Source organism: Vipera ursinii, assembly GCF_947247035.1.
Source record: "Vipera ursinii genome assembly, chromosome: 1".
Lineage (NCBI taxonomy): Eukaryota > Metazoa > Chordata > Lepidosauria > Squamata > Viperidae > Vipera > Vipera ursinii.
Window position 1 is genome coordinate 195,086,880 of NC_139512.1, and position 14,537 is coordinate 195,101,416.

The window sequence follows — 14,537 nt, forward strand, 5'->3', positions numbered from 1 at the left end:
GGACCCTGAACGATCCAAATGCCCCAGATTAGATGGGGGGGGGCAAACTTCCTTTTGTTGAGCAGCGTTTAAAAGGAAAAGAAACACCCTCTCCTACCCCACCCCCCCCCCCCCGGCTTGGAGAGGAGGCCAGGACTGATGGCGAGGAAGCGACCCTTTGTGGAGTGAATTGGCCGGGGAGGAAGAGCGTCGTCACCTACCACCACCGCTCAGAAACTGAGGATTACGCCCCACGTGGTGGTCGCTCCGGGAAGAGCTGGCCCCAAGAGCGTTGGGTGGGTTGGGAAGAGCGGGATGAAGTGAAGGTGGGGGTGGTGGGGAGAAGCGCGCTTTGGGCTTTCACCGCGGCCCGAAGGCGGCTGGACGGGACGCGCGCGGAGCGCGTTTATAAGACGGCGCAAGGGCAGGAGGCGGAGGCAAGGCCGGTTTCCAAAGTCAGGGTGGAATTCAAGGAGAAGGGAGGGTGGGCGGGAATCCCCTGTGGCGCACGAGGACGCCTCTCGCGCTTTTCTCCTGCAGGTCGGCGCGAGGCTGAGGGACGGAAAGAAGCGGCGGCGCGGCGGCGGCGGCGTCTAGCTCGCAAGGGCAGCCCGAGCTGGAGCGGGGAGGCGGGCGCGATTAAAAAGCCTCCCGGCTTCTGCCGGCTGGAGGGCCGCCGCGGGCCTCCGGAACCACCACCAGCGGCAGCAGCAGGAGGGGCGGGAGGGTGTTCACTCTCCCAGGGGAGCCGCTGGAGCGGGCGGCCGCGGCCGGTGCTGCTGAGGCAACTCCAGCCGCCTGCCCTGAGGGAGCTGCTGGGAAGAGTTGGCGGCTGAGGCTGCTGCGCGCGCGGCCGGGACTGGGGTGGAGTGGGGGATGGGGACGGGCCGAGGTAGCATTCCTCCCGCGCTGCTATTGCCCGGGCGGCTGTCACTCAGCGGCGGAGAGCTTAGCGATTGGCGCCAGCCTTGGTTACGCATTTGCCTTGCGCTCACATACAAGGGTAGGGCAGTAGAAAGGTGATCAATCTTCATCAGGCTACGTTTCCAATCACCTAAACAACCGGGCGAGACAGCTACCGCGACAAGGTAAAAAAAAAATAAAAAGGCGCTTGATTTATTTCACGCCTCCTCCCCCCCTCCTCCCCATAGGTGAGCTCTCTCACTTTCCCCTTCCTTTCCCGGGCCGTCCCGACATCGCCCTCGAGCCGAGAAGCCCATCCCCGCTTCCTTCTCGCCCTCCGCCCCCGCCAGCTTCCTTCCCCGGCTCTTCTGGAGGGTTTACGTCCGCGCAAAGGATTTATTTTTTTTTTTTTGTCCCCCCCAACAGAGACTTTTCGGTTGCAAAGTATCCGAGAACACTAAAGTTTTAGTCTGGTTTGTGTGTGTGTGTGTGTGCGTGTGTCTGTGTGTGTGTTTTTCGCCTGCCGCTGGCTCGGCGCAGCAACTGCCTGAAAGGAGGCGGGGATGTGGAAAGGAGTCGGAGGTGGAAAGCAACCCGCACCCAAACTTTCCCTCCTAACTTCTCTTGTCCTTCGCTTTGCAGCTCTGCCTGGAAAGGGGCCTGGTGGTGCCCAGAGGTATTCCCAACCCCCCCTTCCACGCCCGCCCGCCCCGCGGCTGCTTTCCTGCTCCTCACTTCTAAACGGGAATGCGCGGCAGGTAAGCGAGAGAGGAGCCGCCTGGCTTTCGGCAGCTGCCTTCGGTTCTCCTCCGGCTCTTCCTTGCCAGGCTCGTGGCGCGCGCCGTGTGATGCTCTTTCTCCCCCCCCCCCCCCCGCAAGGGACGAGTTCTGTCGGAGGGACCGGGATCCGCGCCCCCCGCCCCTCTTTCCCTCGGGTGCGGAGGTACAGAGCTGGCCGCCTCCCGACGGAAGAGCCCGAAACTAGGGTTTCTCCGCCCGTCCGTGCCCACTCCACCCCTCGCACGCCACCGGCCGTGTTCCGCCGTCGCTTTTTTTGGCCTCTCGGTTCCCCGAGGCACCTGGAAGGCAGCCAACCGCGGACCCCCCGAAGGGAGAGGTCGGGGTGGCTTTTCTCCTGGCTCGGAAGGCTAACGGCTCTGCTTGGCTGGGATCTCTTTTGCCACCGGTAGACCCTTGGCCGGCTCTTCCAGGCTGGCGCTTTCCGCCGATGCTTACCGCGGCCAGCGAATCTCCAGCTCTCTGGAGACACCTTGTTCTTTCCCACCGCTTGGCGCTTCTTCCTGCATTTCTCCATTGAGCAACGGCCGGGTGTCACCCAACCCAACAATAGTCGACGGCCAAGGAAGTGGGGGGGGGGCCGGAAGAGTCCAGTCCCGATCACTGACTGGAGTGGGTTCTTGGAGCCAGGGATGGGGCTGATCTCCAAGGAAAGAGGCTTGGAGTGGGCGATTTCTTGTGTCCCCTTCTTCTTCACTTGAGTTTGTCGGGCCCCTTTCCTCTCTCCTCAAGCAAGGAGACCCAGGCTGCAACCTTATGCGCGATCCTCCGGGGACAAGTCCCCCTGAACTTGACTTTAGGAGAAACTAACTCAGCCTTTAACCTGCGTGGCCCAGTTGCCCTCTTGCCGACGAGGCCTACCGGGTAACTTGACTTTTTGTTCGGGATGCCAGCAGGATTTAATCAGTGGCCAACCACAGTTTATCTTTTGCATCTAAGGAAAAGGTTGCTTGATAGGAGTAAATGTGGAAGGAATTTTAAAGGAATAAATGAAGACATCTAAGTGTTCAGAGAGAGAGAGAGAGAGAGAAGCTTCTTTGAAAGTAAATTTGCGGATAAGTATGGAGAAAAGCTCCAAAACAAAACAGAAAATCAACTTTTCCCCTTGCTTCCAGCCCATGGCCCAATCTGAATAATTTATCCTGACAAAGAAATCCCCCCTGGTCTTAAAAAGTAATGACTGTGGAGTAAGTATACCTGTGCTTCAGCAACCTTACTTATCCTATGCTGCTTAAGTAAACCAGACAGGCCGGTTTTGAACTCTTAATTGTGAGCACAGAGAGAGAGAGAGAGGTTAAAAAAAAAACCTTACCTCACAAATCCAGACAGAACTCTAAATGAAATCTCGACTTGGAGAGAGCTGCAACAGGTTAGCCAGTCCTGGGAATATGGGTTGTTTTTATGAATTTGGAATACTTTTAACTTAATAGTCTAGAATCAATTGATTAATATTGGTTCAAGAACCACTTTGCACCACTTTTCTCCTTTCTTATTCATTCTTGGTGTTTTTTTAACTTGGGAATCTTTCTGTGCGGAAAATGCACATTGGTAGCAGCCAGGCCTGTTATCTATGTAAAGCTTTTGGCCATGGATTAATTGAGATTAATTTTGCCACCAACTGTGTCTTCTGAATGTGGGTTTTTATGTATCTGCTTGGTTGGTCTGATGTTTGTTCTATTCGGGCTTTTACTTTATTGAAACTACTAGGATCAGAACATGGGAACTTAACCTATAATTTATTTTCTGTTTGGGAATGCTAGCCCACCAAGATCCCCAAATCTGTTCTGTAACTCTTGGGAGCAAATCATATCCAAGAGAGACAAAAAACTTGAAGCCACACTTCGGGCAGCAAGAAAATGCACTTTTATTTGGAAGTCAGGATCATTAGTTTACTCTAGCTTTATTTCTAAATGTGCCTGTTTGAGAGTGTACCTTCGCTCTTTTTCCCCCTATACTCCTAGAAATAAATTCTTCAGCATGTGAGGGAATTGGTAAATCTTTTACTGTCGCAGAGGTCCTCGCCCTGTTCCTTCCGCCTCCTTGTCTGTTGTTGCAGGTCTTTTAGTGTACAGATTTCAAAGCCCCCCTCCCCCGCGCAACTAAAGCTGTCTTTTTTAGATCATTAGCCATTTCTAATTAATGTGTCTGTTTCTGCTCTCTTTTAAATTAATTATAGTTCCCTCCTTTTGTTATCTCCTTTTGATTTCTAATCCAATTATCTTTTTAAATAATTGCTTTATCACTCTCATCATTAATATTGTACCCCCTCACAGCCCCTTGGCGATTGTATGGTAATGTGGCTGTAGCTTTTTGTTGTTTTTTAAATAATAATCTCAATTTCCTTTTCTCCACCCTACTATACTTCACTCTTTGCCACTTTCTAATTTTCCTTGGGGGGAGGGGGAAGCATTATCTGCGCCATGTTCTCGGAGAGCTTCTGTGTTAAAGAAGAAACCTTGAAACTGAAAGGCAAAAATAGAAGTAAAAACAGAAACAAAACTTTTTTAAAAATTTTTGGTTAATTCCCAGAAGAAGCTTTATTGTACTTGAGACGAAAATTAAATTGCCTTTCTAATTTAAGATCCACCATAACTATATATAAACATTATTGCAACTTTTTTTTACTGATATGTACGAAAAGGCTGTTTTGTTTTGTTGAACATTTAACTTTGCACAACCTGGGAATTCCCTAAAAATATTTATATCGTGTTATAATTCACTATATGTTAATTTTGTTGTTTTTCTTCTAGATCGCTGTGAAAAACTCTTCTGCTCTGTGGGATTCCTTCAGTTGCCTGGCTGGATGAATATTAAAAAATAATAAAACCATATACACACACACTGCTTGAAAAACTGTTGAATAAGCAAACAGATAATAGTGTGTGGATAAATCGGAAAAATATTTCCAACTTTTAGTATGATGTCTTACCTCAAACAGCCCCCCTATGGCATGAATGGGCTGGGGCTAACAGGACCGGCAATGGATCTTCTTCATCCTTCAGTGGGTTATCCAGGTGAGCCCCCCTCCCAATTCCATCCCCTGTTCTCCCCTTTTTTGTCACTCTTTATCCAGTAGACACACTCAGGTCATTCCACAGAGTTTGAAAAAAGGAAGAAACTCTCATGCCCTTACTAATGACATGGGAAGCAAACAGGCATTAAGGGAATTCTCCCTTCCTGCTCTTCCATTATTGGAAACTGCACTAATCTTTCAGTTTTGTAATTGAGTGTTTCCTAACGATCTTGGAATGTTTTTCCTGAAAATAGTCTAACTGCAAAAAAAATAAAAATGAAAAGCAGATTACTAAAAACATTAGGCTTTCATGATGGAGTTGGTTTCATATCCCTGATTTCTACCTTGTGGTTGTTTAAAAAGAACAGATTGGAGGCAGAGAGATCATTTATTTATTTATTTATTTATTTATTTATTTATTTATTTATTTATTTATTTATTTATTTATTTATTTATTTATTTATTTATTAATTAAGTGAAACTTCTGTGAGAGTTGGTTTTCCAAAGTGTAGTTGTAAATGAAGACCCAGGCTAAAGAAAGTGACGGTTCAGAAGTTAGGAAAGCAGATGGAAGGGGCTGTCCCAGTTTCAAAAACTTGTCCTGAAGGAAAGGTTCTTACAATTGAGAGGGTCTGCAGCCAATTCGCATTCCCTCCCCTTCTATCAGCTCCGTGGCCAAGAAATCAGCACAGGTTTTGCAACCGTGTAGAGTCTGATGACAAATCAGGTGCCTGCTAACTCATTCAAGGGAATGCTTCCTATCCCTGCGATTGTGAAAGGTATAAACTGCCAACATCCAAGAAGGCGAGGAGCTCACTAGATCAGTGGTAAACTGGACTGGTTTCGCGAGAGTTTCTTCCCGTTTGCAGCGTTGTAACCTAACCCCCCCCCCCCGCCGCCGCTCTCTCCGAGCCTAAAACGTCCATTGTTAGGCCAGTTAAATTAAGCACGCTTACAATTGCAGCCTTGCTTGGACGTGCTGTGTGTACTACAGGCTTCTGTGGAGTTTAACTCCGAGTTAAGGTTTTCAGATAGGGGAATAAAAAAGATATCGAAACGCCCCTAGCTGCTTGTTTTAACTGTCGTGTTATCTGGCGAGCCAGCCACTTTGTCGCAGGTCCGAGGCGGCTCCAAAATCGTCTTTGGCGGAAGGCCCAGCTGCGAGCCAGCCCGCCTTCTTTCGCCCAGTTGAATCGAGGCGGCTTTTCCCCCCCCCCTTCTGTTTGTACCATTTTCTGCGATTCATATTTATAGGCTGGAAACATAATTAGGGGTTTGGGTTTTTTTTTTTGCTCCTGGCTCGGCGAGTGCGCACACACACGCACACGCACACACACACACACACAGCTTCCCTCGTAGGATCGCCCGGCCCGTTCTGTAGAAATCTACGGAGCAACTGGGTCCCTCCGCGGCTGGCGACCCGCCTGCGTCAAGAGATTGGTGGGCGTGGGAAGAAGCGGGCCTGGCCGTCTCGCCTCCCCCCCCCTCCTGAATCGGGGCAGCGGGCTGGCGGGGAAGGGGGGGCGTGGGGGGAGAGAGAGCAGCTCTGATTGCCTCTTATCTTTCCTTCTTCTTCCCTTCCTGCCTGCCTCGCCTCGTCTGGTTTCGGGACTTGCAGCCACCCCTCGGAAGCAGCGGCGAGAACGTACCACCTTCACCCGGTCGCAGCTGGACGTGTTGGAAGCGCTTTTTGCAAAAACCCGCTACCCCGACATATTCATGCGAGAAGAGGTTGCCCTGAAAATCAACCTGCCGGAATCCAGAGTTCAGGTCTGGGGGCTTTAAAAAAAAAAAGCGAGTGTGGGGCTGGGGAGAGACCGGGGTCTCTTGACTGCGGGAAGAGGGGTCGTTGGGGCACGGCTCGGTTCGCCTCCCGCTCTTCCAAACTCAAGTAAGAGGGGCTGTGGACGATTCCTTTTATTTTAAGGATTCTTCTCGTTCGGGATCCATTCTAGTCTCCATCTGATCAGGGCCATTCTGGCGTTCGGTCTAGGCACGGCTCTTCCGCTCTAGGACTGGTATTTATTGGGGTAAATAACTTTCTTTCGCTCAGCCGGAATAGTAATTGTGCAAGAATCGACAAGCCCAGTGCTGGAATGGCAGAAGATCCCTCTCGGTTTATTGAATCTGGCAACTTCCCTTTGCTCGCTTATCACTTTAGAGGAATCAATACTTTACAGATACTTATTTTCTCCTCTTCTCCAATCAATGTCAAGGCAACATCCCAGTCCTAAACACGTATCAATGGATACACTCCAGCACAAGTTAGTTTTCACTAATTTCCATGGCAATCAATAGGATTTTATTTGTCATCTCATCTTGAGTCTGTCTACATAAAACTTAGAATGATTCTGGATGTGCAGAATGTGCAGGATTTTATTTGTCATCTCATCTTGAGTCTGTCTACATAAAACTTAGAATGATTCTGGATGTGCACAAATAGTGGAAAGAAGGTTATTTTTTTCCTCTTTTAATTCTTTTATGTGCAAGATTAAGTATTTTAAGACTGCCTAAGCAAGTTTAAAATCATTTGACATTCTAATCCTTAATGCACTTGTAACATTACCTGCACTTGTTTACCTGGAAATAAATTTTACTAGGACTTATTCAAAATTATATTGGTTAAAAGGCCACATTTCTCAAAAGTAAAATCAAATTGATTTAATGGATTTAAAAGTTTTTTCTGTTTTAAGTGTAGGAGTTACACTGAAGGTTTCTGATGCATTCCCCCAATCTTCTGACTGGTGATTTAATTGGGAGTTGTAAAATGAACAAACTTGTGGTTAAGACTTGGGAGATTTTAAATTTATCTCCTCTTCTTTCCCCTGCCCCCAGCAACAATTCATTCTTCTCCAGTAGAACTAAATTTCAGTTGTTGATTTGAAACTCAAATCTAGGTAGAAGGATAGGCACATCTCTTTAGGATGTAAATAAGTGTGTAATTAAAGTACAATCACACCTTTGCCATGCAAGCTGGATCCTTCCTGTTTGTTTGCTCTGTGTCCTATTTCTCACTGAAGGCAATTTGAAACCATGAAATGAAAGCTTTTTTGGGGGGGAGGGGAGAACTGAAATTGCAAGTAAATCATACAGTGATGATTTCAATAGATGTATGTATGGTTGGATCCAATAAAGCAGGACAGATTTCACATGCAGTCATCACACATTTGAGCTATGAAAAGCAGTGTATAGAACATTTATAAAATCTGATTGTATAGTTTGCCAAAATTAGCACATTTAAATTTTCTGTCCTCGGTTTTTTTGAAGCTATTGCTATTAACTACTCAGGGATGCTCTACTTCTGAAAGTTGTAAAAGAGTGCAGAAATTATATATTAAATTTTTTAACAATAGGAACAGCAGTTTGTGGATGCCTACACATTAGAATAATGGAATTACTAGATGCTTGAATTCTGGACTAAATATTTAGGGGCTTGGATTGGTTCAGTGAACTTCCCTTTGGCTAGTCTGCCTTTGGGTGGGGTAAGTCTCTAGTGAGGAAGGCTGGAAAATATTATAGGAATTTGGCTTGTGTAAAATCTGAATGAGAGATGGGTGCCCTATCTTGAGGTTATAAAAAAATGCTCGGTGGCTTAATTGATGAATTAACAATACCTTTGCTATAGTTGTTGCACTGCTGGCAGCATTAAATGTATAGTTTGTAAGTGTTGTTCATTGTGACTTGCCTCACACAGTCTGTAATGGGTCCTTTTCAGAAATAGATATAAAATACTGTGTTACAATTTAATGCAATAGAATGTCAACAGAGGTACATAAAACTCTGATGCTGCACTCCACAATAATATGGTTGTTAAAGTTTATTGCAACATGATTTTTATTTTTACTTCTCAGGAAGTAAAATAGACTAGCAGAGCAGACAGATGAATCCTAACTTTAGATGAACAGTTTACTTTGCCCACCATTTCTGACTCTTAATTTACACCTTTCCGCCTGTCTTTTCCATAAACTAGTCTTAACATTGACTATTAGGAGTTTGGAAATCTGATTCATGAATTTTGTTTATTTGGAATGGTATGGCATGTGTGAATGTAGCAGAAGAGTGGTTGAATTTGACAAGGGATATCATCTCCTATTCTCTTAGAAGTGGATGTAGCTGTTGATTGATTTGGTGTATCTTGCAATATAAAATGTTGGTGAACAAGGAGAATAAATGAATGGTATTAAGAATCAAAATGCTGTCTTGTTCTATTGAATGCAAGGGATGATACTGCTTAGAGCTGAAAGCTACAGGTGAATGGCTTGAACATAAAAGAAAGTAGCCTGGAAAATAGGTAAAATGGCACACAGGTATTTGGTGAGGATATTGAGCATCCTAATCTCTCCTCTGGTATAAATGCAGCTTCTATTTTCTAATGTAAGACATCATAAAATATTAACACTAATTGGTAGAGGACTGGCGAGAAGCATTATAGTTTACTGACAGGTTTGTACAAAATTAAGCTGGCTACAGGGTTGGAAGCAATGGGTCTGAGATCTTGATCATCATTATTTTCCTATCTGTATAGACTTGGGAAGATAATAGGGTGCAAATTCTGTAGTATATTTTGTCCTGCTTGGATTCTTTTACTAATGTCTAATCTTAGCTTGCTCCTATTATATATACTTTCTACATACTGTACATAAATTCAGAGCAGGGAAATGCATTTGTGAGGAATGCACTGGTGTTCTCCTCTCCACCCTGCCTTCAGCCCTCCCACTGCTATACAGTACTAATAGCAAAAAGTACCAGAAGGCCTGAGTGTTAAAGATTCAGGTACATTTATAAACTCCAAACAAGCTTGATTAGTCAATGGTGTGATGCTAAGAATGAATATAGAAACCTCTCTTCGAGATGGGGTTGTGGAGTTACTTGGTTATCCTGATTTAGGAGGAACTATTGATGAAGTTTTGGAAATTGGCCAGTACAGTGGAGATATAGCCAGCAGAGTTGATGGCAGTGCTAAGAGAGAGAGAGTGACATCCAGCCAACGAGGGCAATGAGTGCCCGCGTCTGTTGGTTTGTTTTTTCTAGGATACAATGGCCTGCATCAGGGATGCCGCACCCATCCTTGATCGCTCGGCTTCTCTTCTGCCGGACCCACCATCGACTGAACATGCTCTTGGCGGTCCCACCCGAAGGCAACGGCTGTAGCTAAGCCAGACCTGGGGGCTTTGCTTCCTTACAAGTAGGGAGGACGCGGCAGGCAGGATCAGAGAAGGGGCTAGAACGAGAGAGCGAAAGCTCTCTCTTTCGGTCTAGACCAGGGGTAGGCAACCTCGGCTCTTTTAGGACTCATGGACTTCAACTCCCAAAATTCCTGAGCCAGCCATGGCTGGCTCAGGAATTCTGGGAGTTGAAGTCCATGAGTCCTAAAAGAGCCGAGGTTGCCTACCCCTGGCTCTAGACGGTCCCCGAGTAGTCCAGGTCTGCTGAGCGGCGGAGGCGAAGGTAGAGGAATCCAATGAAAAGGCGGGACGGAGGAGAAGGGACTGAAGCGACGGGAGAGTTAGTCTGTCCTAGTTGGGGCTGCGGGGCGGAGCAGGGCAGGACAGAGCTGGGCCTGCCTCCTCCCTTCGGGTCCCCCCTGGGAGACGAGGGTCTCACGGAACGCTGCCTTTGCCTCTCTTCGCAGGTCTGGTTCAAGAACCGCCGCGCCAAGTGCCGGCAGCAGCAGCAGAGCGGCAGCGGCGCCAAGAGCCGGCCGGCCAAGAAGAAGTCCTCCCCGGCGCGAGAAAGCTCCGGCTCCGAAAGCAGCGGGCAGTTCACGCCGCCCGCCGTCTCCAGCTCGGCCTCCTCTTCTTCGTCCAGCTCCAATTCTTCGGGCCCGGCGCCGGGCGGAGCGGCCTTGAGCAACCAGGCGGGCGCGGGGGCCGCGGCCTCAGGGTCGGCCTCGTCGGCCGCCTCGTTGAGTAACGCGCCGTCGGCCGTGGCGGCTTCGTCCATCTGGAGCCCCGCCTCCATCTCGCCCAGCGCCGGGCCGGAGCCCCTGGCGCCCGGCGGGGCCTCCTGCATGCAGCGCTCCGTCTCCGCCGCTTCCTCCGCCTCTTACCCGATGTCGTACGGGCAAGGCGGCGGCTACGGCCAAGGCTACCCGGCGCCGCCGCCTCCCCCGCCGCACTCCTCGTCCTACTTCGGCGGGGTGGACTGCGGGTCCTACCTGCCCATGCACGCGCCCCCGCACGCTCACCAGCTCAGCCCGATGGCGCCCTCGTCCCTGGCGGGCGCCCATCCCCACGCCCACCACCCGCTCAGCCAGAGCTCCAGCCACCACCACCACCACCACCACCATCATCACCACCAGCCCGGCTACGGCGGGCCCGGGCTGGCCTTCAACTCCTCCGACTGCCTGGACTACAAGGAGCCGGCCCCGACAGCCGCCGCCGCCGCCGCCGCCGCCTCCTGGAAGCTTAACTTCAACTCCCCGGACTGCCTCGACTACAAAGACCAGGCCTCCTGGCGCTTCCAAGTCCTGTGAGCTTTGCCACGGCCCCCGCGCCCCCCCCCCGCCCCAGGAGCGCCCACTTTGCTTCTCGGTTCCTCGGGACGGCCTTTTCTTCCGTCTCGGCCTTCGCTCTTCTCCCGCCTGTTCGACCCGTCTGGTGAAAGCAGCTTCGGAGAGGAAAAGACGCCGCCAGGCCCCGGTTGAATAGCCTGCCGCTTCCAGCCCCTTCCCCGCCGCCGAATCTGGGCTGAAGGCTGCTGGGCCAGACCTGCCGCCGCCCCCTCCTCCCCCCCCCGCCCCGGATGGTGCTGCCTCTACCCCGCTGAGTCGACTCCCGACGTGTTATTTATTCGCTCCCTGGGATTACGTTCAGGATCGTCGTTTTTTTTTTGTTTTGTTTGTTTCGAAGCAGAAGGCGACTTTATAAATTGAGATTCATCCTTCTCCTTCTCAACCAGGCCTTTTGCCCGGCCGGCTAGCTTTGTGACGCTCGCTCGTGTGCCTGGAAGGACAGGAGAAGAGGACGCGCCTTTCGCTTTCTGGCCGACGGCAGACTTCGTGTATAGATCTTCACACCGCCCTCCCCCGTCCCATCCGAGGACCCCCCCCCCCCCGCAGCCACCCCGCCAAGTTCTCTCCGTAGGTTTACGTTGCAAAAAAAAAAACGCGCTAGGAATGTACGTAAGAGATCCATTCCGGCGAGCCTTATTTAAGGAAGGAGCTGAAGCGAGCGCCGGAGGCCCTTCAGATCGGAAGGGGAAGGAAGCCCACCTCTCCTCCTCCTCCTCTTACCCTCGTGGGGAGGGGGGAGGGGGAAAGCCATTCCCCGACGGAGCTGGAACTGGGAAGCAGGAGCGACGCGCTGGCGAGAGGGGCAGGGGAGGGCACGGCACGGGGGGTGGGTGGGGTGGGGAGCGGAAGGCATGGAAGCGCGGCGGTGGCCTAGCCCAGGGGTAGGCAACCTCGGCTCTTTTATGACTCATGGACTTCAACTCCCAGAATTCCTGAGCCAGCTATGCTGGCTCAGGAATTCTGGGAGTTGAAGTCCATGAGTCATAAAAGAGCCGAGGTTGCCTACCCCTGGCCTAGCCGGTACGGTTTCGCCAGTGCAGCACCGGCTGGACCCGTCTCGACTCCTGGTCGAGGGTCTCCGGACAGGCTTTTGGCCCGCTTGGCTCTTGGGGGAGGGGAGGGAAAGGCAGAGAGAGGACAAAATGTAAAGTTGATAATTTACTCCGTTAACCCAACAGTCACCTGTTGACATGTAAGGCGAACCCTACCCTTTATCTACATATCCCGATAATAAAATTCAAGCTGACGAAAGCCCACCCACCCCGTCTCTGTTATCCTTCCTGGGGGGGGGGGTGTAACAGGGCAAGGAAGAGGCGGGAACTGCCTTCCCATTAGCTGAGCTGCTTTGCTGGCCTTCGCTTGGGTAGGAAAGGGGGCAGGTCGTTGTTACTTCCAGGAGCGAAGGGGGAGTTGGCCCGCTGGCTCTGAATCTCCCCGAGCTGCTTTTTAATGGCCGTAATTGGATTGGCGTCCAACCAAAACTTCGATGGGTCACGTACGCAGTGAAAACGGTGCGAACGGGCGGCCACCTCCCCTGGCTCTTTCTTGCAAAGTTAACCAGAGCGCACCTTCCTCAGAGACCGGAGAAGAAAATAAAAGGCCCCCTGTAGTTGGGCGGAAATGTTTCCATCTTAATTGCTTCCAACCGCCCTCTCTCTCCGTCACAGGACAAACGGGCCGGACCGAAAAATTTGCTAGAGCTGCGCTGGCCGTGACTTTCTGCAAATCCTCTCTCTCTCGCTCGCGCGCAATAGTCTTGGCCCCTTTTCTTCATCTGGTCACTTGGCAAGAGTTTCTGGGAAGTGAATATTTATGAAACTTAAGGACTGTTGTAACCCTGTCACTCTAGGCTGAACACAAACGTCAAGGGCAAAAGCGGAATCTATTAGCTAGTGAAACGGAATGATTAGAAATACCTTCTGCTATGATACCAAAGGAAATTCATTCAAAGGACGTTTAGGATTTGGTAAGCAAGTGAGGAGGGATCGCGGTTAATTCCACTACCATTTCGTGCTCGCCATAGTAAGACTGCAAATCATTTCCACTGCTGATGTCGGTGGTGACTCTTAACAATGCCTTTGTGTTCACATTAACAAAAACCCAAAAAGGTCTTTGGCCAGGGTGGCACTTTTTAGGCGGTAAACCCCACTAGAATTAATCTATAACCTCAGCCTAAATTGCTTAAAATGTGAGTTTAAGTGTAAGATTCAACTGCTGGAAAAGACAAACAAGAGACTTAATCGCATTTTTAAATAAAATAAAACTATATCTTTGCTTCTAATGCACTTATAATATTATAAGTGGAAATACATACTTTTTTTCTTCCTAAAAAAGCAGGTTGGCTAAAACTATCAGAAATAAAAGACAATGGAGGTAGGAGTTAAAATACAATCTGCCCTATCAAAAGACAGCGAGGGAGAAGTTATGCTAGTAGTCCAAGCCAGAATAATACAAGATTTCCCTTCTGTTTGAAAACTTTTGAGTTTCATTTTTTTTAATTCTAAGAAAGAGAATTTTTTTACCTGGGTTATTTTAGATTCAGGTGAAACTAGTTCTAGGTTAAATCAGCATATATATATATTAACTTTTTTTTTTGCTCTCATCAGTGAGACAACTGTTCTCATCAGTACAATATCTATTAGTGTTGTGGAGGTGTTCGAATTTTCCCATTCCTGAAATGGGCTGAAGTTTGGGACAAATGTTTCTTTTCAATAATAAGTGATTATTCTATTCTCAATTATAATTAAACGAATTATTCGATTTGGATAGGGAAAATGATTACTTCTATAAACTGGTTGGGGAAGGAAGGCTAGAGAAGAGGCAATATTTCACATCCCCGTCTGAAGCTCAAGGTAGAGGTTTATTTTTTTACCGAGGGGGGGGTCCTGTTACCGGAAACGGAATATGTGCCCTTCTGAATCGGTCTTTTAAGCAGCGCCTCTCCCCACACCAGGACGGATCTCCTCAGACCAGGAATCCCTGGTCTGAGGCTCTCCAGGCGGCTCCAGGCGGGTGTCAGCTTTAACGGCCAACGTTTTTGACTCTCTTGGACTTGGAAGAAGTGAAATCCAACACGTGGAGAGCCGCAGCAGCCTAACAACCTTCCGCCCAGCGCTGGCACACCAGCCTTTCTAGACGTGCACCACGGGGCGAGCCCGGCGGTATTCTGGACGCCCGCTGGAGCGACCAGACGCCAGCACCCTTTTAGGGGAATGGTACGCTTCCCCCTCTCCCCACCACCGGTCGCTTTTCAGGGAGAAAGAGGACGCAACTGAGCGTGAGGGCCTTCAAAGTCTGCTGGTGAAGCCCCTTGGAAAGAGGCCGCCTCCT

At 49.3% G+C, this 14,537-nt stretch overlaps 1 protein-coding gene across 5 annotated transcripts; it reads left to right on the forward strand.

The window, feature by feature from the left end:
• The first annotated feature begins 874 nt into the window (after positions 1 to 874).
• OTX1 (orthodenticle homeobox 1) lies at positions 875 to 12,432 on the forward strand. 5 transcript variants are annotated; one of them, XM_083369719.1, is made up of 7 exons: positions 880 to 1,067; positions 1,525 to 1,640; positions 4,431 to 4,694; positions 6,312 to 6,463; positions 10,326 to 11,164; positions 11,594 to 12,072; positions 12,205 to 12,432. In XM_083369719.1, the coding sequence occupies exons 3-7, from the start codon at positions 4,598 to 4,600 to the stop codon at positions 12,222 to 12,224; spliced, it is 1,587 nt and encodes a 528-aa protein (XP_083225845.1). In that variant the 5' UTR covers positions 880 to 1,067; positions 1,525 to 1,640; positions 4,431 to 4,597; the 3' UTR covers positions 12,225 to 12,432. The 5 variants fall into 5 exon arrangements, with proteins under 5 accessions (XP_083225847.1, XP_083225845.1, XP_083225846.1 ...); XM_083369721.1 differs by lacking the exon at positions 1,525 to 1,640 and having other exon boundaries at positions 875 to 1,067; XM_083369720.1 differs by having other exon boundaries at positions 11,594 to 12,308.
• The last annotated feature ends 2,105 nt before the right edge of the window (positions 12,433 to 14,537 follow it).